This window comes from Ovis aries, chromosome 1, assembly GCF_016772045.2.
Source record: "Ovis aries strain OAR_USU_Benz2616 breed Rambouillet chromosome 1, ARS-UI_Ramb_v3.0, whole genome shotgun sequence".
NCBI lineage: Eukaryota > Metazoa > Chordata > Mammalia > Artiodactyla > Bovidae > Ovis > Ovis aries.
The window spans coordinates 50,431,914-50,444,384 of record NC_056054.1 but is presented as its reverse complement, the minus strand read 5'-3'; the positions used below and the strand labels follow the sequence as shown (position 1 = coordinate 50,444,384).

General features: G+C 35.1%; 1 protein-coding gene across 2 annotated transcripts in view; it reads right to left on the bottom strand.

The window, feature by feature from the left end:
- TNNI3K (TNNI3 interacting kinase) overlaps positions 1–11,899 on the bottom strand; it is a 339,724-nt gene extending 327,825 nt beyond the window's left edge. For both annotated transcript variants that reach the window (XM_027971210.2, XM_042249786.1), the window contains exons 1-2: positions 11,795–11,899; positions 11,080–11,188 (exon numbers count right to left, since the gene is read on the bottom strand). In XM_027971210.2, the coding sequence (XP_027827011.1) occupies positions 11,080–11,188; positions 11,795–11,834 (149 nt within the window). In that variant the 5' untranslated portion in view covers positions 11,835–11,899. The remainder of the gene's footprint in view (positions 1–11,079; positions 11,189–11,794) is intronic.
- Between the last annotated feature and the right edge of the window lie 572 nt (positions 11,900–12,471).

Genomic DNA, 12,471 nt, shown 5'->3' with positions numbered 1-12,471 from the left:
ATGGTAAAAATCTGCCTGCAATGCAGGAGACCTGGGTTCTATCCCTGGGTGGGGAAGATCCCCTGGAGAAGGGAATGAATAACTCCAGTATTCTTGCCTGGAAAATTCCACAGCAGAGGAGCCTGGCAAGCTACAGTCTATGGGGCCTTAAAGAGTCAGACAAGACTGAGAGACTAACATTTTCACTTTCGGTGTCCATAATAAAAAGGAAAAGAAAACTGTAAGTAGCAGCTGAAGATTGCTCTGAACTGCTTTGACTTTTCTTCCTTGGTCCTGTCATCATCCAGCAAAGGAAACACACAACAAGAATACAAGACAGAATACAGAGCATTGGAGTGGGGCAGGAAAGGGAAGCCTTCTGTTAAATGTAAAGAACTATATAAAATCTTCAGCATAAGAGGGAATGGGAGAAAGTACTTTCTTGTGAGCTAACTATAATGGAATATATGGCAAATGCTGAAAGAATATAGAACTTGAGAGCTCCTCTGGAGTAATAAACCCTTGAGTAAATTAGTTTGTCAATGTGTATCTCTAATATTATGCAGCAATATCTACCATGGTTTGATGTTTTAAAAGTGGAAGAAATCATTTCAGCAGTGTAAGTACTTAAATCATGGGCCTTGTATATACACCAGGATTGAAATCCTGTTTCTGTTTTTTTAAGCAGTATTTGTTTCCCCCTCCAATTTGAGCAAGTTATTTAACCTCCTCAAGCCTCGTTTTCTTCAGTTACAAAATTATTAAAATGATTCATATGACATTGCATTGTGAAGAAAATGAGATTAAGTACTTACTATAGTATTTGGTACATGATATATTATTAAATACTATTTTGACTTTTAGCAAGTTTACTGTGAATATATGACTTTCCTTTTGTAGTCTAAATCTTGAGAGAATTTCAGCACAGTTTTCAAACCAAGTTTGACCTTCTTTGACCTCTCACATTTGACAACCTGTAAATTTCCCTATTTTGACTAAGTTCACTGTTGCGACAGATAGCCAGCAACTATCAGTGATTCAGAGCAACTCTCAGTGATTCACAGCGCAAACTATCACGGTTTTGTGATGCAAGTCCAGCAGCATCATTATTATGGGGAAGGTATTAACACTGAAGCGATTAAAAGAACAAAATCCAAAAGAAAAAAGGTTGTGCTGAAAATCATTTTACTGAGAGGATAGACTTAATTGCTTTCTTTTTCCATGATCTAGCTTTGATGATATATTCAATCAGTCTGGCACAGCATCTACTAAACATCAACTGTGTGCTTCACCTCTGTTCTTAATGCTTGTTTCAGACTGTTTTCAACAGTCTATTTGATAGAAACCACTCACTAATTCCCAGATTATTTAAGTGCATCAGTCTTGGGAATATGAATATTAGCTAGAATCCTGCAACTGACCTTAGCATTAATCCTGATCTCTAATGCTCCAAGCAGCTTTGCAAAGGAAGTACATACTGAATAAACAGAAAAGTAAAGTGCTAACATCCAGTGTTTTATTTTTTAAAAATACCAAATGAATGTCTATTTACATAAGACTGAAAATATGAATTAGAGACTTTTTATTTAACAGTCATTCTTTAACTTACTAAATCTTATACTAGACATGACCATTCATAAGTGAATCAGTAGTAGTGGTGGTTTAGTCACTAAGTTGTGTCCTACTCTTGCAGCTCCATGGACTGCAAACTGACCCAGAAATCAAACCTGCACATCCTTCCTTACAGGTGTGAATCAGTATAAAGTGCTAAATAGCATTTTGTCAAAACTGAGCTGTAGTCTCTTACTTTTGTTTTCCTCTTGAATTCTTGAATTCTACTCTCCCTGAACTCATGCAGTTTCTGTGATTGCCAACAAAATAAATAAGCAGAAAATAGACTCCCACAGTGGCAGTCAAGTGCAATTTTAATAGTAAAATTTTAAACTAAATTTTAATGACTGGAATGTAATTTTTTAATGAGAGTAACTTTGGGGCTATATTTGAATTCTAATCCTTACTTCCCATTTGCTTATAGTCAAATATTTCTGTTTTTACACATGCAATTAAAGTATTCAAGATTTTAAAGCAATCATTCCTGGGATAGATATTTCTTTTTCTCTTCTTCTGCTTCTTCTAAGGAACTGTATATGTCAAATTCACTGCCAAATGAATATCACTTACATATTCTAATATTCTAAGCTCAATTTATTTTTTAATTCTCCCTTACATTTTTCATCACCTGCCATGCCACACTGTAACTTAACACATCCTAATGAGTTCACAGTGCTTGCTGGGGCATGAATGAAGTTCCTAATTAAAATAAAGTCACTATTATGAATATACTTCTAATAGTAAATTCTGTCCTTAATCATTAAAAATGGTTGTTTTGTTTCCAAAGGTTACTTTCTTTCTTGTAACATAATGGACTCTTTCCTTAGCCTTTATCTTTTATCCTGAAAAGTATGCAGTTTTGTGATCGAATTAAACTTCTTCTCATGACCCCATCTTTTCAAGGAAATATGTGACATGATCACAAATGGAAACTTACTAAAATTTAACATTTGAACACTTGGCAAAGGCAAAATCTAAAGATAGGTAGATACATTTCTTAAATTAATTTATTGGCTGAAATGTAGGTAAAGGCAAAGAAGATAGAAAGAAGGCCAAATTTTGTTATGGGCCAGCTAGTTCCAAAATTGATCATTTAGATTTCAAACAGCTGGTTGTAACTTCTTGTGTAGTTTTTAATGGATGCTGCTGTTACCCGCCCACCCAAAAATCCCTAATACAAACAGAAAAATCATCAATAAGACCTAGTCCCAGGAAGTATACCCAAGAAATACACAGAAACATATTTCTCCAGTATCTCCCAGATCAAGCTTGCAAACTAACACTATGAAGCATATTCATTCTTTCATTCATACATTAAAAAATTATTGAGATATGGTGGTAGATAAAGAAGAGTTGGGGATTCCATGGTAGCTCCGCTGGTAAAGAATCTGACTGCAATGCAGGATACCCTGGTTTGATTCCTGGGTCAGGAAGATTTGCTGGAGAAGGGATAGCCTACCCGCTCTAGTATTCTTGGGCTTCCTTAGTGGTTCAGGTGGTAAAGAATCAGCCTGCAATGTGGGAGACCTGGGTTCAATCCCTGGGTTGGGAAGATCCTCTGGAGAAGGGAATGGCTACACAATCCAGGATTCTGGTCTAGAGAATTCCATGGACTGTAAAGTTCATGAGGTTGCAAAGAGTTTTTGACATGTTACTGTATTCCTGGAGCTAAATGATATCAAAGAAAAAATAAAGGACAGAATGGTATGGATCTAACAGAAGGAGAAGATATTAAGATGAGGTGGCAAGAATACACAGAAGAACTATACCAAAAAAAAAAAAAATCTTCATGAACCAGATAATCACGATGGTGTGATCTCTCACCTAGGGCCAGACATCCTGGAATGAAAAGACAAGTGGGCCTTAGGAAGCATCATGATGAACAAAGCTAGTGGAGGTGATGGAATTCCAGCTGAGCTATTTCATATCCTAAAAGATGATGCTATGAAACTGCTTCACTCAATATGCCAGCAAATTTGGAAAATGCAGCAGCAGTCACAGGACTGGAAAAGGTATTTTCATTCCAGTCCCAAAGAAAGGCAATGCCAAAGAATGTTCAAACTACTGCACAATTGCACTCTTCTCACATGCTAGCAAAGTAACGCTCAAAATTCTCCAAGCAAGGCTTCAACAGTACATGAACAGTGAAATTCCAGATGTTCAAGCTGGATTTAGAAAAGGCAGAGGAACAAGATATCAAATTGCCAGCATCCGTTGGATCACAGAAAAAGAAAGAAAGTTCCAGAAAAACATCTACTTCAGCTTTATTGGCTATACTAAAGCCTTTGACTGTGTGGATCATAATAAACTGTTTAAAATTCTTAAAGAGATGGGAATACCAGACCATCTTACCTGTCTCCTGAGAAATATGCAGTCAAGAAGCAACAGTTAGAACTGGACATGGGACAAAGGACCGGTCAAAACTGGAAAAGGAGTACGTCAAGGCTGTATGTTGTCACCCGGCTTATTTAACTTATATGCAGACTACATCATGCAAAATGCTGGGCTGAATGAAGCATAAGCTGGAATCAAGATCACTGGGAGAAATATCAATAACCTCAGTTATGCAGATGACACCACCCTTATGGCAGAAAGCGAAGAGGAATTAAAGAGCCTTTTATATGGTGAAAGAGGAGAGTGAAAAAGTTGGCTTAAAACTCAACATTCAGAAAACTAAGATTATGGCATCTGGTCCCATCACTCCATGGCAAATAGATATGGAAACAGTGGCAGACTTTATTTTCTTGGGTTCCACAACCACTGCAGATGGTGACTGCAACCACAAAATTAAAAGATACTTGCTCCTTGAAAGAAAAGTTATGAGCAACCTAGACAGCATATTAAAAAGCAGAGACATTACTTGCCAACTAATGTCCATAAGGTCAAAGCTGTGGTTTTTCCAGTATCATATATGGATGTGACAGTTGAACCATATAGAAGGCTGAGTGCCGAAGAATTGATGCTTTTGAACTGTGGTGTTGGAGAAGACTCTAGAGAGTCCCCTGGACTGCAAGGAGATCCAACCAGTCCATCCTAAAGGAGATTAATCCTGGGTATTCATTGGAAGGACTGATGTTGAAGCTGAAACTCCAATACTTTGGCCACCTGATGAGAAGAAATGACTCACTGGAAAAGACCCTGATGCTGGGAAAGACTGAGTGCAGAAGGAGAAGGGGATGACAGAGGATGAGATGGTTGTATGGCATCACGACCTCAATGGACATTAGTTTGAGCAATCTCTGGGAGTTTATGATGGACAGGGAAGGCTGGCATGCTGAAGTCCATGGGGTCACAAAGAGTTGGACATGACTGAGCAACTGAAGTGAAATGAAAGTAGTTAAGGAAAATAAAATTGATATAATAAGAATTCTTACCTCATAGGGTTATTTTGAGGTTTAAATGAGTTAGATCTTTTAAGACTTTTGTAAACACTAGTGCTATAATAATTATTTTTACTAGAGTGTTGAAACTATTGGTATTAATTATTTTAACCTTTTTATTATTTTGCTTTGCATTTGAGAAGAGGGATAGGAAAATAGAAAGGGAAGAAGAAGGCAGTGTGGGATGAGAGGTAAGATCAGAAGGAGGATAAAATGGAGAAAGACAGTAAGACTGAGTGAAGTACTAAGTTAAAGAGAAAGAGGCAGAGAGAGAGAGAAAGAGTGAGTGAGAGTTTGAGATCAAGCTGCTTGAATGTTTTTGCACAATATTCCTGTTAAACTATTATTCATAACTAGTTTTACTTAGTAGTAGTAGTGTTGGTTGTTTAGTCCTGTCCAACTCTTTGCAACCCCACGGACTGTAGCCCACCAGGCTGGTCTGTTCATGGAATTCTCCAGGCAAGAATACTGGAGTGGGTTGCCATTCCCTTCTCCAGGGGATTTTCCTGACCCAGGGATTGAACCCAGGTTTCCTGCATTGTGAGCAGATTCTTTACCATCTGAGCCACCAGGAAACCCCACTAAGTTTTATGTAGACAAGCAAGAAAAGATATAGAGAGGTAAACAGTCACACTGTCTTGGGACAGTGTGAATCCTCTGCTTTTTGGTTTGCATCTTTTTTGTTGTTGTTTGTTTTCTGTTTCATTGTTAATTAACAAAATGCACTCACCAAACATACCAAATAATCTTTCATTCAATTCTATTAAGATGTAATTTCCTCCCTCAACACTCTATTTAGTGCCCTGATAGAGAATTTCACTCTTTTTAGGCAAGATCAGCCTGTATTGTTTCTAAAGCTATTCATTTTATAACAGCTAAATTTCATAATTGTTTATAGTTCTGAAAAAGTATATTCAGGGGAGATATTTCATTTGTTGGATAAGTACGGTGGACTGCAGCTGGGCCCAGAGGAACTTTTCAGGAAGAAAAGAAGCAGGAAGATACAACTCAGAAAATGCCTTAATTATTTTTATCTTTCCTTTTTTTTTTTTTTTAATTCCTCTTAACATTGCAACTGCTTTCTTATGGGATAGACTTTTGACTATTTTTATTTCTTAAACCTAATCAATTTCAAAGTGAGACATTTCACAATTTCAAAATGTTAATACAATATTGACCAAAGCATATCTATTCAATGTCAAAATAAGGTTAAAAATGAGAAAAAAATAGGGTACTTCTGATTATGTTGAAAAGTGATAGCACTGAAAAATTATAACTTCTTTGCGGATCTCTTATTGATATATTACAGATTAAGCAGGTAAAAAATAGACTTGATGATGAAATCAGAAAAACATAGTTTTAAAATTTCTAAAGACTTAAAAACATTGAAACAAAACAATTAAATTGGAAGTCTTTCAAAAGTTGCACGTGGAAAGCCAACTTGAAAGTGGTTGATCATGGAAGAAGTCGATGAATCACCAAGGGGTGGGAGTGGGATTGTAAATTATTTTCCTCCACTACCACATGTAGGGACAGTACTAATACACAGGACATAGCAAAAATGTACAGTGGCATTGTAAAAGTGAAAAGTTTTCAAAGATAATATTATCCATTTTTATTTTCCCTCCAGTATGGGATGGGAGAGAAGAACAGAGGGAAGAAAAAAGAGGGAAAACTAGTGAAAGTGAGTAAGGTACTAAGTTAGAGAGAACTATGTGTAACCTGGTTCAAGCCAGTTTAATTTGATTAGCCTCATTTTCTTCAGTTATAAAACGGTAAATGCAATACATACCCCAGAAAGATGTGAACATAAATAATGATGATCAGTTTTAAACTAATATTTTTGAGTGTTGTCCATGTGACAGTTACTGTGCTCAAAGCACCTTACATGTATACAATTACAATTATAAGAGTTAGCACATATTAAAATGCCTAGTAGCATGCCTGACAAATGGTAGGCATTAAACTGTCAATTTGTTTTCAAGTGATATACAACTAGGTATTACAAATAAATGCAACTATAAAGCTGAATAGACAAAGAAGCTGTCTTTAGTGAACATATATATTAATACCAGTTAATAGACAGATCTGTAAATTGATAAAGACAACACCAAGCAGTATTATTATATTGATAAACACAAAGATCAGAGATGGTGCAGAGAGGAAATAACCACACAATGTACTTCAGGGTACCACTTTTGTCTTTCCTTCTTCTGCTTCTCTATTTACTCATCTTTTCCAGTCTCTCATCTATTATCTTAAGAAATGTTCAAAATTAAGAGTGAATGCAACTTTATTATGGAAGATGAAGAAACATTCAATTTCCATTCCTCTTCTTTCCCATATCAAGTTCCCTTTGCAAAGCTGCTATAAATTGGTATAACAATCATCTTTTAGCTCTTTTTTAAAGTTTAGCACTTATATTGCTTTGTATTATGTTGTGAGTGAAAGCTATACTGGAGATTGTATATTTGATGTGACGTAAGTCAGTAACTGAAGTGAATTCTTGCTTTATGAGGCAGAAACTCTCTTTTAATGAATGGGATTAGTTGCTATAAAGAACAAATGAAAACAACCAAAAAACTGCAAAAAAAAACACAAAAAACCAACACCAGACAAACTTATGTTTGCACTAGTGATCCTTCAGCTATGACTCTAGTATTAGATGATTCATTTTAGGCACTTGATAGTTTTCCTGCTATCTACCTGTTCAGAGGAAGCCTGATGTCAAGCAGCATAACAGAGTTGCCTATCACTGAAGTACTCCTTACATTACATAAAGCATGAATCAAAATCAGAGTCTAAGATTTAACAGCTAAAATGTCCTAGATGCTCAATTAAAATGTGATCTCATACAATATTTGGTGTCACTCACTCATTTGTGTCTGACTCTTTGCAAGCCTGTCAGACTCCTCTGTCCGTGTAATTCTGCTTAAACTTAATTACTTTTAAAATTTTGGTGTGTGAGCCAATGAGTAAGACAGTTTATAATATATTCTCAGTATTCCACTTTTTTCTTTGCTTGTCATCTATCATTTTATTCTAGAGAAAAGAAAAAAATCCCAGAACGTTGCCTTAGGCAGGATTGACTTTCTTTCCCTCTGATGCTGTTTGCCTTGATAGCAGAGCAGAGTACTCATGTTTTGTCTGTTTGCTTCCTTGTCTCTCTATAGACCATACTAGTTGCCTTGCTTTCTGTTTTCATGTTCCTCATCCCTTTACCAATATCACAGCAAGCAGAGTTCTCAGTGAAACTTAGATATCTTTCTAGAAGTGTCGTTTCCAAACTTTAGCTGAAGTATCATTTTTCATATGCAAAGGTATTACCTGGGGGAGCTTGTTAAAAATTCAGGTCTCTTGAAATCAGCCCCAGAGATTCTGATTCACTTGATAAGGGATAGAATGATGGAATCTAAAGCTTTTGTTAGAAAACTATGGGAGGTCCTTAGCCCTTGGAGAGATATGATTCTAGGCTGTGGATAATCCTGGCCTCAGCCTCATTATTACTTCTGGATAATGGGACATTTCTACAGCTTCTTTAACAGCGTCAGCACCAGGCTACCAATCTTCCTTTCCTCAAAATGCCCTACATCTTTGACATCCATTTTGATGAACTTTCTAATATTCTAGTCTGAAAAATGTTCAAATCCCTCTTGATCGCAATCTTTACAAGTTATATATCAGATTTTGGCACTATTTTGAATTGTTTCAACATTTTACATTTTTATTTTTGAAAATGCCTTCTTGATGCAAAAAACACTTTACCCTAATTTTCTCACTTCTTAACTTTGAATAAACTTGTCAAAGTTACTCCCACTTGTCAATAAGGTGTTCAGTCTTTCAAACGGCCCTTATTTATCCAGTTAATCATGATAATCAATACCTCCAATTAGTCAATGCATACTGTGCATTAGGCCCTGTATTCATAATTTGACATCATTTTTTAAAGTCCTGTGAGACTGTAATTACATTTTACAGTGTAAATGAGGCTCAAGGAGATAAAGCAATGTAACCAAGTATACATTGCTTGTAAATGCTGACTGAAACAGCTTTTTTACTCTACTTAGACAAAATGGCCAAGACATAGAGTTTTTTTTTGTTGTAGTAGACTTTCCATGGTACTCATCCATTCTTGCCTATATATACTTACTTAACTCTGCCTTTTATCTGGAATGCTTTATAAAACCAATGAATAAATCAAGACATCAAACTTCATATTTTTTATATTTGAAAACTGTCCTGTTTTTCCTTCCACTTAGCGCTTGTCATAGACTGTCTTCTGTGACTTATTTATATATGTGTTTCCCCTCAACGAGATTGTGAAATCCTGGAACAAGAATCAGGATGTGGTAGGAAAAGTTCTCTCTATGCAGCTAGGTAGACCTTGCTACAAATCATAGTTCCAATGCTTGACCAAATGATCTTGACAAGATCCATCATCTCTATTCCTTAGTTTATTATCCACCAGAATGAATATTTCCTATCACACAGTGTCATGGTGATGATTTAATAATGAATGGTTCATATTCAATGCTATCTGGAATAGTACCTTGAATATAGCTGGCACAATAAATTCTGAACTATAAGTTACACTGATTCCTATCTTTCACCTATGCCCCCTACAATACTAATCAGCAAAAAGGAGTTCACATTTATCACATATAGTAGAAATACAGGAGAACAATAAGCCAGCACAGGACCTGTAGAAACAGCTACTTCTTGTTGATACGGTTTGAGAGAAAAAGTACATTCCAAGCTTAATCTTTAGAAGGATATGTCTGTTTAAATTAGCCTTGACATATTTGCATAATACTTCCCAAATTTAAAAAAAAATGACAAATAAAGTTGAGGAAAATCTCCACTTTAATCACATCTTATTCAGCATATTTATCTGAATCAATAAGAACTAGAGGACTTATGATTAAGTTCTATATTCATAGCTTTTTTCCAACAAAATTAATATGTATGCATAAATCTGTTATACCACAGTGTCAGTCACATCTAGGAATTTCAAATGTTTTCCCGTAAGACAGTATGTGATAATACTTGCAAAAGCCATCCCAGGGTATCTCATCAAAGTGTCAAAATGGAGTTAATCATTTTGGGCTAAATAACATAGAGAATTAACTATTTCCCAAACTATAAACTGAATACTTGTGAAGGCCTTATTAAACCACTGACAATTTTATATAAACTATATTATACATGGGTAGTTTTATTTGCTAGTTATGTGAGCTTTGTATGTTTACTATATCTGAAATTTTCTTAAAAATATGTCATTTGGTCATTGCTTTATTACCTTTATTTTCAAAGTAAAATGGATAGAGTTCTTTGTTATAAAAGTATTATATGATTAACACAGCTCTAAGTGAACAGAGCTAATTGGCCTTCATGGAACTCTTCCTCAGTCAGGCAGCTAACTCAAATTGACTCTCCAAAATATATTGTTTCTCAATGCCACATTCAATTTCTCCAGAAGGTTGCTAGTGTGTATAAGGGCTCTGCACCTCTTTTCTGAACATTTTGTGTCTTACAAGGTTGTGACACTATGCCAGATTATTTTTATCTTGTTATCGTGGAACAAAACCCAGTGAAAGCCTGAAGCCAATATTACACATTGTTATATGATTGTTCAAGGGCAGAGCGATACTCAGTTTCATTAAGGGACAGCCTTTCAATGTCAAGGGACCAAAGGGTTTGATAAATCTGGAGTTCTCCGGTAGTCCAAAAAGAAAAATGTGGCCAGTATTCCATCACCATTTGAGAAGAGAAGTCTTAGTGTTTGTTGATGGCATGGCTTATAAGAGTGATCTAATTCTAGAGATTATTCAGATCAGCAACAGTTTGTTTTCAAAGGCTAACCTTCAGGTTCCTCTCTCTTTAAACTTAAGTGATGGGAACAGGCAAGGCATATTTTAAAGAGGCAAGATATTTGTATTTTAGGGATTTTTTGAATGGTCAGGGGCTACATGAAAGGTTAGAATATAACCTTATATTCTAAGGTTAATGTTGAAGGTTACATGAGTTGCATTTTTAAACATAGGTATAGCTAAAAACTAGATCAATAATGAAGATACATACATAGAAATAATAACTCTGACAACTTTACCCAAATATATGCCTCAGTTCTGTCAGTTCTTTTTCTTTGATCTGCAGGTCATCTTCTAATCTTTCTATTACAATAACATAAGATTCACTGACTTTTTTCTTCCATTCATCTAGTAAAGAAAAACAAAAAGGGACTGATTCATAGCTGTGCTTTGCAAAATGTAGACACAGCTCATAACATACAAGTGATTAAAACTCTGTTCTTACTCTGAATTAAACAGTACTTAATTTAAATTACTGATTGAGTTTAAAATGCAGATGTTTATATTTAAAAGGCAATGATATACAATTGTAGTAGTTAAAAACCCATTTGATACTGGATAATATATTTATATAGAAGAATATATTTGACTTATTTCATTTGATTTTATTGCATTATAATTATAGCAATCTCTAGCTGCTAGACAAGAGTTTTTAGGTTTTAATTACTAGATACTTAAGATGTAATCCTAAAATCCCTATATTTAACAGTATTCCAAATTTTTTTCTATAGCATTATACCTAGGAACTAAAACACTACAGTATTATAAAACAATTTTGTGGCTTTTTCTAAAGATTTTTCAGAGAAAAAATAATTTGAGTTCAGATAATCTTAACACTTTTGCATAAATTTTGTCTTGTCCTCTTGCAAAAATTAGTAGATATTCCAGTGAAATGTTAACTATATATAATACCTACTGAAACTATATTACATTTAAAGATATAGGAATAATTACCAGTACAAGTTTGCGTTGGTCTGGATTTATAATTTCCCATTTGTTAGAAGTTTCTTCTTTTCCCCAGTGCAGTTCCCGAGGTTGCAAGATTCCAAGCTCAAGTGCAGTAACAGTCCAGTTGAAAAATACTTTGATAGTCTGGCTAAAAATAAGCTGACTGTCAAGCGGAATGTCATGCAACAGTGACAAAGAACAAAATAGTTTGTGGTTTCAAGGGTGAAATCATGAAAGGAATTAATCAGTCTATTTAAAAGAGCTATAGCAAAGATAAAGAGTAAATGTTTCCATACGATTACTTGCCTCCATCCATTGATTATCTATCCATATGTACCTTGATGGGCATTTCTTTTAATCTAGAAAGTCATTCTGTTACATCTGAGGTTCAGAAAGAGCTATTAAAACTACCTAGATCGTCTTTCAGGGTCATTTTCTCCTAAGCCAAAGTAAAGGTTGTTGGAAAATGGGTGACTTGTGATAGAATTCGTCTCGATAGAATATAAATAATGGAAATCAACATCCTATGGCATGCTACTAATAGAAATGAATGTGAATTTGGCCTAGAGCAGAGCTACAAAATTATTTTTCCAGGAAGAAATTCTCAACATAGACCATGATTAATTTATACCACTTGTTGATTATATTGACCATGAGTCACAGATAAGGATCTAAGACAGTGA